The 17,826-nt window shown below is 37.6% G+C and overlaps 1 protein-coding gene across 1 annotated transcript in view; it reads left to right on the forward strand.

Moving 5' to 3' along the window:
• Positions 1 to 6,399: 6,399 nt before the first annotated feature.
• Positions 6,400 to 17,826, forward strand: part of aox1.S (aldehyde oxidase 1 S homeolog) — a gene marked incomplete at its 5' end in the record, with an annotated part of 52,516 nt that continues 41,089 nt past the window's right edge. The window contains 7 exon segments of the mRNA NM_001092592.1: positions 6,400 to 6,498; positions 8,602 to 8,659; positions 13,644 to 13,752; positions 15,650 to 15,696; positions 15,781 to 15,842; positions 16,027 to 16,095; positions 17,327 to 17,407. Of these exon segments, the coding sequence (NP_001086061.1) occupies positions 8,632 to 8,659; positions 13,644 to 13,752; positions 15,650 to 15,696; positions 15,781 to 15,842; positions 16,027 to 16,095; positions 17,327 to 17,407 (396 nt within the window).

Below are 17,826 nucleotides of genomic sequence, written 5' to 3' on the forward strand. Positions count from 1 at the left end.
TTGTTACAAAAGTATCTTATCTGCAGTTGTGGCTGTTCTGGGCTCTCTGCCAAAAGCCAATTAAGTTAGAAACATTGTTTCTTTTTCTACCTGTTCTGTGCAGAGAAAATCGGGACTTTCCAGTACAAACAAGGGACTGCAGGTTGAGCAAAGGAGGGACCGTCCCTCTAAAAACAGGACAGTTGGGAGGTATGCTATGGGCCCAACAGCCTGCTGTTGGCACAAAACTTGGTCAGCTTTTGCAGTTTTGGGAGTACGTTTTTTATTCCATCTAGTAATATGATACCCCGTGCTTCTGTTGAGTACATCTGGGGTACTTTAGTTTCCTTCACTCCAAAAGTACACAGGCAGGCTAAGGGGCTGATTCACTAAATTCGAGTGAAGGATTCGAAGTAAAAAAACTTAGAATTTCGAAGTATTTTTTGGGCTACTTCGACCATCGAATGGGCTACTTCGACCTTCGACTACGACTACGAATCGAAGGATTCGAACTAAAAATTGTTTGACTATTCGACCATTCGATAGTCGAAGTACTGTCTCTTTAAAAAAAACTTCGACCCCCTACTTCGGCAGCTAAAAGCTACCGAAGTCAATGTTAGCCTATGGGGAAGGTCCCCATAGGCTTGCCTAAATTTTTTTGATCGAAGGATATTCCTTCGATCGTTGGATTTAATCGTTCGATTGAAGGAATAATCCTTTGATCGTACGATCGTAGTATTTGCGCTAAATCCTTCGACTTCAATATTCGAAGTCGAAGGATTTCAATTCCTAGTCGAATATCGAGGGTTAATTAACCCTCGATATTCGACCCATAATGAATCAGCCCCTAAGTGTCTGAAGGTGATTGGGAGCTTAGTTGCTGTTTTCATAGGGTCAGACACTAATTTGAATAATGTCTAATTGCTCAATCGCTCTGCTATGGAATATCTTGGCAGCATGTACATAACATACCTCCCGACTAGGGTTACCACCTGGCTGGTATTTTACTCACCTGGCCGGTAAAAATGATGGTTAATCCCAATGTTATTAATAGGGAAAAAAGATAAATATATAGGAAGGCCGTTATTTTTTTCCAGAAAAGGTGGCAACCCTACCAGGCCTGGATTTGTGGAAAGGCCACCTAGGCCCGGGCCTAGGGTGGCAAGATGCTGCCCAACCACACCCACATTGGTTCAAAAACACTGAGGATGGACAGGAAATACAATATTATTTCATTTCCCATGCACAAATCCCCATTGCTCTGGTCCCGATGATGAAAAAGGGGAGGGGACAAGGGTGACAAATGGCAGTGGGCCTAGGGGCACCGCTATGTAAATCCGGCCCTGAACCCTACTCCCGACATAGAAAAATGTAAAGAGGGACAAAAAGTTGTGCCACAACATGCGTAGCTAAATTATTTGATCACGCCCACTTTCATTAGCAAAACCGTTATAATGCATAAAACATTGCAGTAAAACTCCCAGAAATGTGTGAAAACTTACATAACCTGCCAAATTTGGAGATGCTAAGGGGGTTTGACCATAAAGTGGGAATGTCCCTGTTTTCAGATGGAGGTTGATAAGTATGGAATTTTAGTGCAATATTTTATGCATTATAACAGTTTTGCAAATAAAAGTGAATGGCCTTTTAAGATGTGAGTCAGTTCTCTCAAGAGACTTGTTTATCATAATTGGTTACAATTGTATTTGTGCCTATCTTAAATTGTTACAAATGTATCCAAGAGGAGGCGTTTTGTGTTTTGGGCTCTCTGCCAAAAAAACCTCTTATTTTGATTAAGTTTCAGAAACGTCTGGCATCAGTGCAGGAGATCATAGAAAACTTGGGACATTTCCGTAAGAAACCCGGGCCTGCGGGTTGAGCTATTAAAATTGGGACTGTCCCAGAGAAAAGGGACAGTTGGGAGGTATGTGATTAAAGGCTGATTGGGTCACAACTGGACAGATGGCAACCCTAGGTTTATTTATTGAAAATTTTTGCAAAAAACAGAATAGTTATGCCCATCTGTTTCACTTCTGCTGCCTCCTTTCCCAGGCTGTTCAGGGGAGCCAGCAGCACACTGTACAGTAGCATAGGGACCAATCAGAAGCTTCATGGACCTGATAGGGAACTAAATCATTTATATGTATGACTGCAGGTCTGTGACTGGCTATTCCAGGGACTGTAGAAGATTTCTAGAGAGCTCCAACAAAGGGGCAATTTTAAAAGATAATCCTAATTTTTAGCCCAAAGTAAAACCAACACCATATATTAATTATTACTGCCTACAAGATCTGGAGGGGTTTTAGTCTCCTTTATTCATCCACATTTAGTAAAAAATGCTGAAAATCAATATTTTATTGTGTTTATTCTTCATATTTTGAAGTAATGTATTGGGAGTTGCTTTGGTAACCAGAAGTACTTGTGAATTTGGGGAAATTCATACTTCTGGATGTGCATGTCAATTTTCTTTAAAATACAAACTTCACCCTGCTTAGGGAGTTTTTTATTTACTATGCTTGCTAGTGATGTCATTGCATTATGACATTTGACAAGTACAAAGGGGTTTAATTTTTGCTTTAAGTGGTGTCCTTCTGTGGCATAGCTGTAAGGGCAATGCCACACTGGGCTGTTTCTTTGTTTGAGTTCATACAGCCCAACTGTGCCTTCATGTATCTGCAGTGAAAGGCATTGTGTCACCTGTGTGCAGATGCCATGGTGGAGATTTCGGAGGGAAAACGAGAAGGTAATGCATTTTGATATTGAAATCTGCTTTGTGTGTCTGCACACAGGCCAACACAATGCCATTCAGTACAGATATATTTAAGAGCGGATGGACTATTTCTCCATCTGTGTTGATTTGTGGTAACAGAAATGCTATTTTTGTAATTTGAAAGTAACAGCACATTTTGTTTCCCCCAACATCCTCTTATATTGAGATTCTGGGACCCTTCAGGATGACCTTTCTCATCCCATTAACAATAGAAGGGGACACTTTTGGCAAGTCAAATGTTAAAAAATAGTACAGGTATAGGATCCCTTATCCGGAAACCCGATATCCAGAAAGCTCCGAATTACAGAATGGCTGTCTCCCATAGACTCCATTTTATCCAAATAGTCCAAATTTTTAAAAATGATTTCCCTTTTCTCTGTATTAATAAAACAGTAGCTTGTACTTGATCCAAACTAAGATATAATTAATCCTTATTGGAAGGAAAACCAGCCTTTAGGGTTTATTTAACGTTTAAATGAATTTCTAGTAGACTTTAGGCATGAAGATCCAAATTACGGAAAGATCCGTTATCCAGAAACCCCCAGGTCCTGAGCATTCTGGATAACAGGTCCCATACCTGTAGTATAATATATTAATACAGAGAAACCTGTGCAGGTAACTAAATACAAATTCCAAAAGAAGCGGAATCCAACACTCAAAATATCGTAACAATCTTAGTCGCTAAATATCCAGTAGGCACAGCCTCTTCATGGGTTGGTCAGACTAATTAAAATATGCAAAGTAAATTGAAAGAAGGACGTGCTCTTTGGTGCAATATAATATATATATATATATATTTATAATATATACATAAATTTATTAAGTGATAAAATTGCACTTACAAGATTTTAGTGACAAACTGGCTCATCAAAAATCAATGCAGCAATTCCTAACACGTTTCATTGTATATAATATATACATAAATTTATTAAGTGATAAAATTGCACTTACAAGATTTTAGTGACAAACTGGCTCATCAAAAATCAATGCAGCAATTCCTAACACGTTTCATTGTAAAACAACTTTATGTGTAAACTTTGGAGAAAACTTTCTACCCCTGATGAAGTCATTTTACGATGAAACGCGTTGGGAATTGCTGCATTGATTTCTGATGAGCGAGTTTGTCACTAAGTGCAATTTTATCACTTGATAAATTTATGTGAACCTATTACACCAGGGAGCGCACCCTTCTTTCCATTTACTTTCTTATCCCAATCAAGTACATAAAGTAGTACATAGAGTGCTGCCTCATGATGTGGTGTAATCTAGTACCCATCAACACTGGGTAAGCAAGTGAATATCAAAATAGGAAAGCACTGCTCAGGGCAACATAGGTGAACAGGACATTTAAATTCTGGAAACAAATGGGCATGACTGGATAGCTGGTGGTCTGAAAAATCACCTTCCAAATAGACTTTATTACTTTTATGAAAGAGTTTTAAACAGAATAGTAGTTGCACACAGTCAGACAGGCTTTCTGACCTTTTTTTTCACTGCTTGTGCTGTGCAGTCTGTGCTTTAGCCATCCTTTGCCATTCCTGTACCTTTCTGATATTTAGTTTATTAAATAACTTTAATTATTTCAAAATGATCTTGTAGTGATCACATTCTCTTATTGCTAAGGACAACTTTTAGTGTATAGGATTAAAATTATGATACATTGTATTTAAGGTCAGGTGGCGATGTGTGTTTTTATGCTTGACAAAGAGTGGAGTGCCACTCGAAACATTGTATTTTTATGCTGCTGTCCCATACACAATAAAGACGGTTTTATTGAAACTGGAGTGCTGTCTACTGGGAGAGAATTAACGCAACAGTGGAGCCTTGATGAACAGGCCACATGACATGCACCCGATGATACACTGGCCTATTCAGTAAGTGCGGTCTAACTGGAATTGTTTAGGATATAAAATAAACATGGACTGAGAAAGAGACGGTCATAATGGTCCTATTTAATGCAGTATAGCATTGTTGTCTGACAGCCTGGCATTGAGTAAATGTGTTTTCATGGATCCTGTTACGGAATGTTTTCCACATCATATGACCCTTATACGTACAAACCATTTATGTAACTGAACAAAAACTTTATTGAATTACATAAACTAATTGAGAATAAAACAAAGGCTGCTCTGTTTTTCAATACTTTAATAGTAGTCATGAAATTCTCTTTACCAGCGTATTTCATTTATAAGGGAAATAAAGATTTCTCGTGTTTTCTTACTCTAACAGAGGTGGTGCTTTGAAAATAAAAAGGGCAAATTCTCTAAGGAAGTTGCAATTACTGACAGCAGTACTGTAGAGGGTTAATTAACCCTCGTTATTCGACCGTCGAAATAAAATCCTTCGACTTCGAATATCGAAGTCTAAGGATTTTGCGCTATTCCCACGATCGAACGATCTAAGGAATAATCGTTCAATCGAACGATTCGAAGGATTTTAATCCATCGATCAAAGGATATTGACTGTTCGGTTGTAGCGATCCGGACAAATCACCCTATCCACTTTCCTAATAATTGAGTCCCCTACAACCACAATCTGCTTAGGCCTGACACTACTCTCCTCCCCACCACTACTAGAGAAACTGGTCTCCCGGCTGTTAGAGAGATCAGCCCCATCTAGAGTTGCCAATCCAGAGTTCATACTCCCATCATCTTCACACAATCTGGAAAATTTGTTGCGATGTATAAACTCCGGATACGCCTCCATTTTCCTTTTACGCACCTTAGATTTTCTAACTGTCACCCAGCTAGCTGCCTCAACAGCCTGCTGCTGTTCTGTTCCCCCCAAACTATCTGACCCCGCTAGGTCCTGCTCAGTGAGCAAAATACTCCTTTCAAGATTGTCAATCGACCGCAGTGTTGCAATTTGTTGCTCTAGTGCTCTAACTTGAGCCTCCAAAGTGGCAATTTGCTCACAACCACCACAGAGGTAAGCATTTTGGATCTCTTGTTCCAAATCTGCATACATATGGCAGACTGTGCACTGAGTCAGACCTTCAATCTTGCTAGCACTCATTATCCCAGTTACAGATCAAAACAGGAAAAGATAAAAATAAATAAATACAATAAAAATTAGGGTTTAGAACAAACTTTTGACCTAGTTTGAACCTCCTTTAGTTTTAAACTCCTGTGTTTATAACTCCACTTACAGATCCCCCACTTAACTCCTGTGTTTATAACTCCACTTACAGATCCCCCACAAGCAAACACTTAAGAGAAGCTAACACTCGAGCAAGCTCCACTGGAGTACCAGGGGTTCTATTTATACAGTCTGTTCAGGTGCAACTAATCAAACCCCATCCCCTCAAACGGAGGGAAAACTAACTGCAAAGTAAATCAGGTTGTGACAAACTTGCTGTAAGCACACTAGCACACCAAACTTTGCTGTTTAGCACCCAAGCCAGAAAAAAAAACCTTTAAAAAATAAAACCAGAGTAGTTAAATATAAACCCTAATATAAAATAGCAGTTAATAAATACTTATCCTTTTCAGTTGATTTGTTTGCTTTAAGTTGCTTTATTCCAGGCAGCAGCTTGATTCAAACAGGATGTGTTGGTGGGTAGGGCTTGGCACAATACTGTGCATGGTTTTCTATAAAAGGAGCCTTTTGTTGGTAATAAAGATCAGTACAGTACTGTAAATCGGCAAATCCTTGTCTTGGAGTATTTTCTTTCTGGACTGGACTTTTCTGCCACCATGGGTGACGTGAAAGAATCTGATAAACTTATTTTTTTTGTGAATGGCAGAAAGGTAAGCATAATAAGATAATAAGTACATTTTTCCTTTTCTACTATTACTACTACTATAACAAAAGGGTCTGGTTATTGCACCTTATTTGTTAGAATTACAGATTCACAGTGAGAAAGGTGTCTTATGGGCAGATTTATCAAGGGTCGAAGAGAAAATTCAAATTTTAGAGGTTTTTTTTTTATGGCCAAAACTGTCAAATTAGGCTAGGGAATTGTTAAAATTCGATTAGAGTTTTTAAAAAAAAACTATAATACTCTGGCCCTTTAAGAACTCGAATTCGACTATTCGACATCTAAAACCTGCCGAATTGCTGTTTTAGTCAATGGGAGAAGTCCTGGGATCAATTTGGAGTTGTTTGCTGCTTCCTCCAAACAAACTCGAATCGAGTTCTTAAAATTCTAATCAAATTAATTCGAGCTTTCAGGTCAGTCCCATTCACCCGAGTTTTGATATTCATGGGAGTTTATGGGAGTTTTAAAAAAACTTCCATGAATTCAAAATTCGACCCTTGATAAATCTGCCCCCTAATCGAAGGGTGCATATGCATTCAAAATCATTTTGGAAGCTACACCTTATGTCCACGCTTAGCAACAAAGTTAAAAAATATATTAAATATAAACATATTAAATGTTCAGTACTTATTTTCCCTTTTTAGTCAAATTAGAAGGAAGATATTACCCTAACTAGAAGTTGGACCATAATTGTGTTTTTACTTAAAATATAAACTTAGCTGAATATAATACCTATTTTTGTCTAACCGTGAACCTGTGAACAGAACTTCATAGGATTCCATTTAGGTAGGCCTTTCTGACTGAAAGTAGGCTTAGTCAGTGACTTGATGGGCTCTTGTGTAAGACAATCTTCAGTGCATTTTCCTTCCCTGACCATAGAGTGACTGCACAGGCGTGGAAGTGTTCTGTTAATTTAAAGAGTCGGCTCGAATGCATCTGGGCACTAACTAATAGCAACCAATCCAATTTTGCTTTTGTTGTTCTACTTGAAGCTGGCTATAAAAAGCTAATTGTTAATTAATTAATTAATTAATTAATTGGCTGCTATGGGTTACTGCCCAGGTGCTATCAGTTTTGATAAATGCCCACTAATTGTTTTAGCGGTATCAGTGCAGCCTCACACCCTTTTCTCTAAATCCAGCACTGCTTTGTAAGTCACCCGTCCTTTTTCTTAGAGACCATCAAGGTCATGTTTTTATATATCTGTAATTATTTGACACGGTCCCTCTACCCAAAAAAACATATTTTTAGCAAAATGATAGAAATTGTAAATCAATTACACTTTCTAATGTACATTAATTACATTCTTAGTAGTTTAAAAGTTATTTTATAAATGTTATTGAAGTTGAAAGCAGTGTTCATTTATACCTCTTTGTTCTCTGGTCTGTCAGTTTTCCAGTACAGTTAATTAGCTTCAGGAGTCAGAGCCTTGAGGGTAGAAAATGTAATCACCCAGATAAGTACTTCTTTTAATTGCAATGGCATCTAATGTTAACGTTATAAAATCATTGAAAAACACAATTAATGTACAGTAGAAAGGTTGCTTAGAATTACATTTCCTTCTTATGCAAAAACTGTTTTTGGGCGGGGGACCCCTCTAAAGGTTACATCTTTTAATATCTCTCTTTCACATCTTTGTTGCGGCTCAAGTCCAGGTGGTCAACAGTATAATGAAAAGCTGACTTTTTGCTTCTAAGTTATGTTAGAACTAACATTTTCCAGCAAAATTGTATCCTGTATGGGGTAGTACTACCATGACATGGGGCGATTCAGTCCACTGAGGCAACTCAGCGAGTTTTACAAATAAGGGATCCTATAGCTGTATCACCAAAAAAAGTTTTTATCAAACCACATCTTTGAGCCACAAAGGCTAATAATGTTTTTTAAAGATGGTTTTATCTATTCCTAGTAAGGAGAATGGCATTCTCATAATCCACAGCTGGATTCCATCCCAAACTGCAATGAAAATATGTTCTTTGTGCCATAGGTCTTAAAGAGATTGCAATGTACACAAAAAAGTATAGCAGAAATGTGACTTTGTTTTCACATCTTCATGCAGTACTATCAAAAATCACTTTCTCTTTCTTTTTAGATAACCGAAGCTAAGGCTGACCCTGAAGTAATGTTGATCTCCTACCTTCGCAAGACATGTATCCTTTTTGTAACCATGGGACAGCCTTTTTAGAGGACAGTACAGCAAGTCATATGCCCAGTTTCACTTCATTGTATCAAGAAATCCATATTTTTTGGTTTATATAACCCACTTAATATCCATTAATTAGAATTCCATTAAAACAATAAAATAGTTACACCTAAAATGAGTTAACTGGTAGCAGCATTTACCGAATCAAGACTTCTATTAATTATCAGGACCTAAAACATGATGATTTTAGGAACTATATATCTGCCAGCCCATCTATTGCTGCAGTGTTTCTGTTTTCATAAAAAGCAAAGGTTGCTACATGTTTAATTCATGCTGTGTTTCTACAAGATTTTTTAGAAAAACATGGTTCCTCTGGACCCAAGGAAGTGCAAACGGTTTAAGTGAATGGAGCACTTTATTATTCTAGCCAGCCATAACTAGTTAAAGACTGCATGCTTGACACTTTTAGAGAGTTGAGTGGAAGTAGGTCTGATCAGCGTTGGCCCAGGAGATGTGGGGGCCCCGGACCCCCCATCCCAGCCGCAACCCCCTTCCCCCTGATCTACCTTCCTCTTTTTGCGGCCACAGTTGGGGCCAGGCAGGAGGTCAGGGAGCAGCACACAAGGCTTCAAGCAGGGAGCACATCTGGGTCTGTCAATTTTTATCTTTCTATTATGTGGCCCTATCAGCAGTCTATTTGAGGGTGAGCCTAGCCAGCATTTAGAACTGGGACATTAGAGACAATAACGTTAACTTTGTAGGGCTGTTGTACATAGGATCTTGTACTATTATGCTGCAGGGAGATACATATTTAGAGAATGAATCTGCCCTTAAAGTATATTTTGGCTTCAAAGGGGCACTGTAAAACAGCAAAGACCTCCAAAACATGATTGCTGAGATTTGGATTTCAACCACTTCAAATGAAAGGCTACAGTTTACTATTTTCTTGTATAGACAATGCAGCAAGATTGTTTTTGCATTTTAGATGTGTTTTACACTATTTATGTTTAGCATCTTGTTACGTATTTTCTTTTCTACTCTGTCAGCGATGCTTACTTAAATAGGAAGCATAGAATGTGTTTTCATTCATGTTTTTTTTCTCTGATATGTACTGTAATCTAGAATGGATCACCTTGGCAAATTACTGCTACTCCGTTTGCTATTACCCTCCATAACATTGACCTGATTAAAGAATAAGAAAACATTTATAATAAGTGAGTGTAAAGTTGATGAGAGTGCTATTCTAGCACGTTACATGTACATTTTTTCTAAGATATAATGGGATACATATACTGTTAATTGAATGAACTTTGTTAAAAAATTAAGTAATCAAGAAGTTGTCAGGAGAAAAGAAAGAGGGCTGGTCTGATGGTCTTCTATTATTTTCATTATTCATTTTCATGATTATTCTCATGATTATAGACTCTTTTCAGCTTTTAAAAGGGAGTCTGTACCCATCCCAGGGTACTTAGCGAGTTTAGCTTTGTGATTGCCAAACTTCTTTACTTAATTTTTTAGGATTCTTTGAGATCTGGCATAGTACAAAGAGACTGGTGAATTGCTAACGTGGTGCCGCTATTCAAAAAGGGATCCCGTTCTCAGCCTCAAAACTATAGGCCAGTTAGTCTGTCATCAGTGGTAGGTAGATCGATCTTGCCAGACTAACTTAATTTCTTTTTATGAGAAGGATAATAGGGACCTCGATTCTGGGATGGAAGTGGATGTGATTTACTTACACTTTGCTAAAGCATTTGATACAGTGCCACACAGAAGGTTACTGGTTAAATTAAGGAATATTGGCCTGGAACATAGTATTTGTACCTGGATAGAGAACTGGCTAAAAGATAGACTACAAAGAGTGGTGGTAAATGGAACATTTTCTAATTGGACCAGTGTTGTTAGTGGAGCACCGCAGGGCTCTGTACTAGGTCCCTTGCCTTTCAACTTGTTTATTAATGACCTGGAGGTGGGCATTGAAAGTACTGTTTCTATTTTTGCAGATGATACTAAATTGTGCAGAATTATAGGTTCCATGCAGGATGCTGCCACTTTGCAGAGTGATTTGTCTAAGTTGGAAAACTGCGCAGCAAACTGGAAAATGAGGTTCAATGTTGATAAATGCAAGGTTATGCACTTTGGCAAAAATAATATAAATGCAAATTATATACTAAATGGCAGTTTGTTGGTAGTTTAAATGAGAAGATTCTAGGGGTCTTTGTAGATAACAAGTTGTCTAATTCTGTGCAGTGTCATTCTGTGGCTACTAAAGCAAATAAAGTTCTGTCTTGCATAAAAAAGGGCATTAACTCAAGGGATGAAAACATTATTATGCCTCTTTATAGGTCCCTGGTAAGGCCTTATCTGGAGTATGCAGTATGCCACCCATTCAGAGTAGAAAAGAGCAACGTAGGGCAGTGGGGTTGTGGAATGCACTGCCAGGTGATGTTGTGATGGCTGATTCTGTTAATGCCTTTATGGCTTGGATGATTTCTTGGATAGACATAATATCAAAGGCTATTGTGATATTAAATTCTATAGTATAGATATGGGTATAAATAATTTATGTGAAAGTATGAAGGGGTGTGTGTCTGGATGCTGGGTTTTCATTTGGAGGGGTTGAACTTGATGGACTTTGTTTATTTTCAACCCGATTTAACTATGTAACTATGTAATTATGTAAGGCTACAAATCTATTGTAATTTTTATTATTCATCTTTCTATTAGGTCCTCTCCTATTCCAGTCTCTTAATCAAATTAATGCATGGTTGATAATATAATTTGGACCCTAGCTACCAGATTGTTGAAATTGCAAACTGGAGAGTAGCGTAACAAAAATCAAATAACTCAAAAACCACAAAGCACAGAAAAAATGAAAACCAATTGCAAGTTGTCTCAGAATATCACTCCCTACATCATACTAAAGGTTATCTCAAAGGTGAACAACCCCTTTAAAGGTCCACTTATCTTTTAAGAGTTGCTTTCACTGGGTACTTAAACTGAAAACACAAAGCATTCCAGAAGAGAAAAGGTTGGCTAAGTGTGGGTTAATTGTAGGCTCAATTCTCTGCAGTACACACCCCTGCCACAGGTGTAATAGCGATCAGCATCAGAAAAACAGGAACTGTGAATGAGCCACTGACGCAGTGCTAGCTGCAAAATGTGTTTATTCAAACTATGTTATATTGTTTGAATAAACACATTTTGCAGCTAGCACTGCGTCAGTGGCTCATTCACAGTTCCTGTTTTTCTGATGCATTCCAGAAGAGACATGAGGTATGAAGGAAAAACTCCTTAACAATGGTTTCTTAAGTGCACCTTACAGGAACCAAATATGCGTGTGGCACTGGTGGATGTGGATCCTGCACCGTAATGATATCAAACATACACCCAGTTTCTAAGAAGATATCGTATCCTATTTTATTGATTATTATCACATTTGAATTTCAGACATAGAATAAGGAGAAACAGGTGTCAGTCAGACCAAAGCTATGGCATGCTCATAGGAATATATTATAAATGATTTAGATAATAAGTAAGTTACAGTTGATTTCAGTCCTAATGACTCAGATCCTATGTGAGAAAGTTTCCAGCAAAAGCTACTACAGGTATGGGATCTGTTATCCGGAAACTTGTTATCCAGAAAGCTCAGAATTAAAAAAAAGGCAGTCTCTCGTACACTCCATTTTAGCCACATAATTCAAATTTTTAAAATTATTTCCTTTTTCTCTGTAATAATAAAACAGTACCTTGTACTTGACCCAAACTAAGATATAATTAATCCTTATTGGAAGTAAAACCAGATTATTGGGTTTATTTAATTTTTACATGATTTTCTAGTTAGGTATGAAGATGCAAATTTCGGAAAGATCCGTTATCTGGAAAACCCTAGGTCCTGAGCATACTGGATAACAGGTCCAAGACATTAAGAAATGATGATACCAAGCAGGAAGGACTAGATATTTAAATAGCTCAAATAGAGTATACATTTGAAAAGAACCAGAAGCAAATGGAGGGAAAGAAGGCATCTAATGAAAATTCATAATAAAAACAAATCTAATATCTGACCAGTATCAGCAGGTTAAAAATCAGAGCAGCACCAAAAAGAATATTTAATTTTATATCTTTAAAATACACTTATATTATCTGCCTGTCTCTGCATGTAATGGAAGTCAATAAACTTATTATCAGAATCATTATACTGATCACATTGTGCATTCTCTTATAAGAAGAAAATATTTTATTGGGTTCGATTTAGGGTCCCTACAACTTTTTAAAAACAGCAGTCAAAACGTTAATACAAGTGCATGACTATCTAGTCAGCCATTTCATGTATTTTAGTCACTTACCTGCTACAGCAGGCTGGCCCTCTCCTTCAAAAAAATGCATCAATCTAGTGTACTGTTTGCTGAACTGGACACCTCTATTTTTTTCATCTTGCCCAGTTGTCCCCTGTGCCACACTGCTTATTAAACTTTATTAGTTATGGTGCACCAAAAAAAGGTGATTCTTCCAAACTCGAATATTCAAGATTTATTAAGCATGAAGTAATAGAAAAGTCAAATATAAAAATATCTGTAAAAGTGAACAGGGAGGTGCCCTTTCAAAATTCAAACTATTTCTGAAAATTCAAGTATTCCAAATGAGTCAAACTATTAGTGAGAGTCAGGTCTTTTAAACAACAGATTCATGTTTTTCATAAATTACCTAGCAAAAGAGATTTTTGAGTTTTTTGAAATTCATAAAAAACTTAAAAGCCTTAAATTTGTATTGGAATAAGTCTGCATGTAATAGTATAATATATTTATACCAAGAATATTACTGATCAACTTCCTTAGAGCAAAATAATTTCCTCCTGCTTGCATACTGTGCAGACCCCCAGGCTCTCAGAATGCCTTTGTGTAGCATGTATGATAACTGTAAAATTTGCACCTGATTTTGTAACCTATTCATAAAAGATGCATTAAATGGCTATAACACTTTGACAAAAAAAGACATTATTCTGTTAATGCCTGTCTGGTGCCCATCTGCTCTCTGCATGGCATGGCAGTCACAACAGTTGAAGGGATTGGCAGCACATCCACAAGATTACATCCAGTACAGGTACGACAGCCCTTAAAAAGGACTGGAAATGTTCACTTTAGTCTGCCTTTCATGACCAATGTTAGATATTGAATTAAAGGGGATGTAAAGGCAAAACAATAAAATCCCATTTTTACTTTATTTAATGAAAAAGAAACCTATCTCCAATATACTTTTATTAAAAAATGTGTATAGTTTTTATAAGAAACCTGCAGTATGCGGTGAAATTCACCCTTCATTTTACTTGCTCTGACTGCTATGGATAGGAAACTTCATACTGTCCCTAACTGCTCTGCAGGGAAACTATGATACTTACGAATAGCATGGGGGAACCCCCCCACCTTACTTCCCAGCTGTGCAGAACTCAAGTTTGTTTCCCTGTAGAGCAGTCAGCGACTGTGTAGAGATTCTTATTGGATTTTATTTTTGCCTTTACATCCAACTCCAGTGGCAGGGACAAAGATCATGGAGCCAGATTTAAACAGATAAACTGGGATTCTCATTGAAGGATTATTTTGCTGTAACCACTGGTTCTGCAGAGTTGGAGAAACAATGCAAAAACTATAAAATCCACATTAGATTACATGACAACACAGGACCCAATGCAGTCTGCATATTCTGATTATTAATCGGTCATGCTGTATCGGCTTCTGGCAGATATTATTTGACTTGTGCTGTTTTGATCATTTATGAACTAAGCCTCCCAACAGAAGCCCAGACCACACTGAGCATGTGCATGGTCTTGGTCTTGCAAAGATGTTTAACAAAATTACAAGATGGTGACCCCCTGTGGCCAACTTTGAAAGCATAAAAACATTGTTTTATTATGCTTCTGGTGCAGTAAATTCATGTTTATGTTTAGTATACAAACGACAGCATTTCTAACATTATTCTATTTTATACTTTAGTTAGACTTTAATATATTTTTGTCTGATGGTAATATAACATTTAGGAAATATTGGTGACTAAATGCTGGTACAAAGAGCAAGAACAAAAAATGAGACAAACAAAGTGGTACTTAAAAAAATATACCGTGCCAAAAGCTCCCCAAAGCTGCCCCCAGCCAAGCGAACTTTAATGAAGCTGATCCTCTGAAACAGCCGCAGAAGATCCCTTAGCAGTGTCAGTCACGCTGGGCTTAGGGGAAGCGAAATCCTTCCATAGGCTAATTAAAAATTAAAATAGGACTCCAGCCTATGGAAGGATCGTGCCGCCACCAGCCCAGCGTGACTGAAACAGCCACGGAAGATCCCTTAGCTGTGTCCGAGGGTCAGCTTCATTAAGGTTCACCAGGCTGGGGGCGGCTTTGGTGGGCTTTTGGCTGCAAATATTTGGCATGCAGCATCTTCATTGATACAGATACGTTCCTATGATTTTTATAGGAATGTGTCAGTATCGCTTTAGTTTCAAGAATTGCAGAGGGGCAAAGATTGCAACAGTGCTACCAATACCCTGAAGTTGGAGGAAGCTCCAGGGCTGCAAAGGCTATGTCAATAGGCACAGCAGAACTGTGCCTAAAAATAAGCATCACTTTAACAGCAAGTTGGAAAGGACACAATCCCTACTCCAACAATTTTGACTAGAAGTGTGTCCGATTTGCAAAAATGTGCAATTGCATACATTATTCTCAAATGTGGTAGGCACAAATATGCACAGCTGCAATTAATGACCTATAAGCTTGTTTGCTTTGGACATGCTTTTTCCTTGGAGTCAAGTTTCATAGATTACACACAGATCTAGCAACTGGAAAGCATTAACTATTTCAATTATAAATAATTTAATGATGATTGTATAGGGTGCAATACAAATATAGAAAAATGTATATGTTACTGCTACAGGAGAGAATTGCAAAAGCTCATGGATCTCAGTGTGGATTTTGTAGCCCTGGAATGGTGATGTCTATGTATACATTACTTAGGAACCATCCAGAACCTACTTTGGAGCAAATATATGATACTTTGGGAGGTAAGTCATGAACACAATCTCTCATTTACTCAGTAAAAATCGCAGCATTTCTTTAGACCTAAAATAGTTCCTTCCATGTCTTAGGTAATTTATGCCGCTGCACTGGATACAGACCAATAGTGGATGGATGTAAGAGCTTCTGTAAGGTACACAATTGTGTGTGACTCTACTGAATGACTTAAATGTGTCCATTGTTTCCCAACATATTGGGGATGTAAGTAAATCTGCTCCAAATATTTTAAGGAAAAATTGTGGTGATTACTTTTCTATTAATGTCCACTAATTCACATATAAATGTGCTAATCACAAGTATGTATTTTACCTTTCTAGGAGGAAAACTGCTGCCAGCTACAAGAAAACATACCAAACCTGCCAGGAATGGAGCCTCAGAATAGTAATGTAAGTTATCCATATTCTCTTACTTTTTCTGCATCACAGCATTAAAGGGGATTCGTCACCCAAAAAATTATATTCAAAATCCTATTTTATCAAATTAGCCAAGCAAAATGAACTTTAACTACAAAATATAAATTATTTGAATCTTGTTTTCTTCAGTCTGAGAGTTAATAATTATAGCAAGCAGGCAGGAGCCATTTTGTGGACACTGTTATTAAGACAAGCCTTGCATCATCTCAAAATCTTGTTTGTGAACCAGAATGGGGGACCCGATGTCCATCCACATGTCCTGGCTACACAATAAACGGTGAAGAGAACGGGGGAATCTGGGGAGAGCAGTGACATTTAGGAAGTGCTGAATGAAAAGTGAAAGTAATTGTCTGCCTAAGGCAGTGATCCCCAACCAGTAGCTCGTGAGCAACATGTTGCTCTCCAACCCCTTGGATGTTGCTCTCAGGGTCCTCAAAGCAGGTGCTTATTTTTAAATTCCAGGCTTGGAAGCAAGTTTTAATTTAATAAAAACTAAGTATAGTGCCAAGTAGAGCCTTCTGTAGGCTGCCAGTCCATTTAGGGGCTACCAAATAGCCAATTACAGCCCTTATTTGGCACCCAATGGACTTTTTCATGCTTGTGTTGCTCCCCAACTCTTTTTACATTTGAATGTGGCTCATGGGTGATTAAGGTTGGGGACCCCTGGCCTAAGGCATAGAGGAGGGGCAGACAATATTTGACTGACAGCTGAGATTTTTAAATGAGCTTACAACAGCCATGAATGCTTTAAAAAAAATAGAAGTTGGATTTCATGTTTAATTTGAATAAGACTTTTATTATACAGATTTTTGTGTCTGGGTGACAGGTCCACTTTAAAGAAAAATCCTTAATGAAAGATGTCTGATGTGTTGGTATAGGGGTAGGCATAAGTATCTCCAGTTTGTAGTGCATGCCTTATAAAATATGAGAAAAGGCAACATGCAATAGGCATTTGCAGTGAACTCTTTATGCTCAGTTTCCTGCTTTAATAAGGGGGTGGAGCAAGTCCCCTTTCATACCATCTCTTATGGAATTAAACTTGGCAACCATCCTTTTACATAGTTATGTATTAAGACTGGTTGCAAAGGGTGTATGTTACTTATGTTCAGTCTTTGCATATCCATCTACAAGTTGATATAGAAGAGAGCGAAGTCTTTTGTGACTGAAGCGATTACACATATAACAGATATTTTGTGTTTTTTAGATCTCTACACAGCTGTTTAACAAAGAAAAGTTTTCGCCATTGGATCCATCCCAGGAACTGATATTTCCACCAGACTTAATTGTACGTTGTGAAATAAACTCAGTTTACTATTGTTGGGAAAAATTTCCAGATAGCATGAAATTCATACCATTTAAGCTAAAACCATTTAGTTGTTATTGGCCAATATCTGCCAGTGTGCTCGGTGACAGGTCCATTGCATTCATTTGTAACTACTTTTTCTCTGTAATAATAAAACAAGTACCTTGTACTTGATCCGAATTAAGATATAATTAATCCTTATTGGAAACAAAACCAGCCTATTGGATTTATTTTATGTTTACATGATTTTCTAGTAGACTTAAGGTATGAAGATCCAAATTACAGAAAGATCCATTATGCAGAAAACACAGGTCCCATACCTGAACAATTAGATAAACCCTTTTGCATGGAGGTCCAACTGCCACCACTCTGTGTGCAACAGAAAATATGCGTTTCATTGA

This window comes from Xenopus laevis, chromosome 9_10S (assembly GCF_017654675.1).
Source record: "Xenopus laevis strain J_2021 chromosome 9_10S, Xenopus_laevis_v10.1, whole genome shotgun sequence".
NCBI lineage: Eukaryota > Metazoa > Chordata > Amphibia > Anura > Pipidae > Xenopus > Xenopus laevis.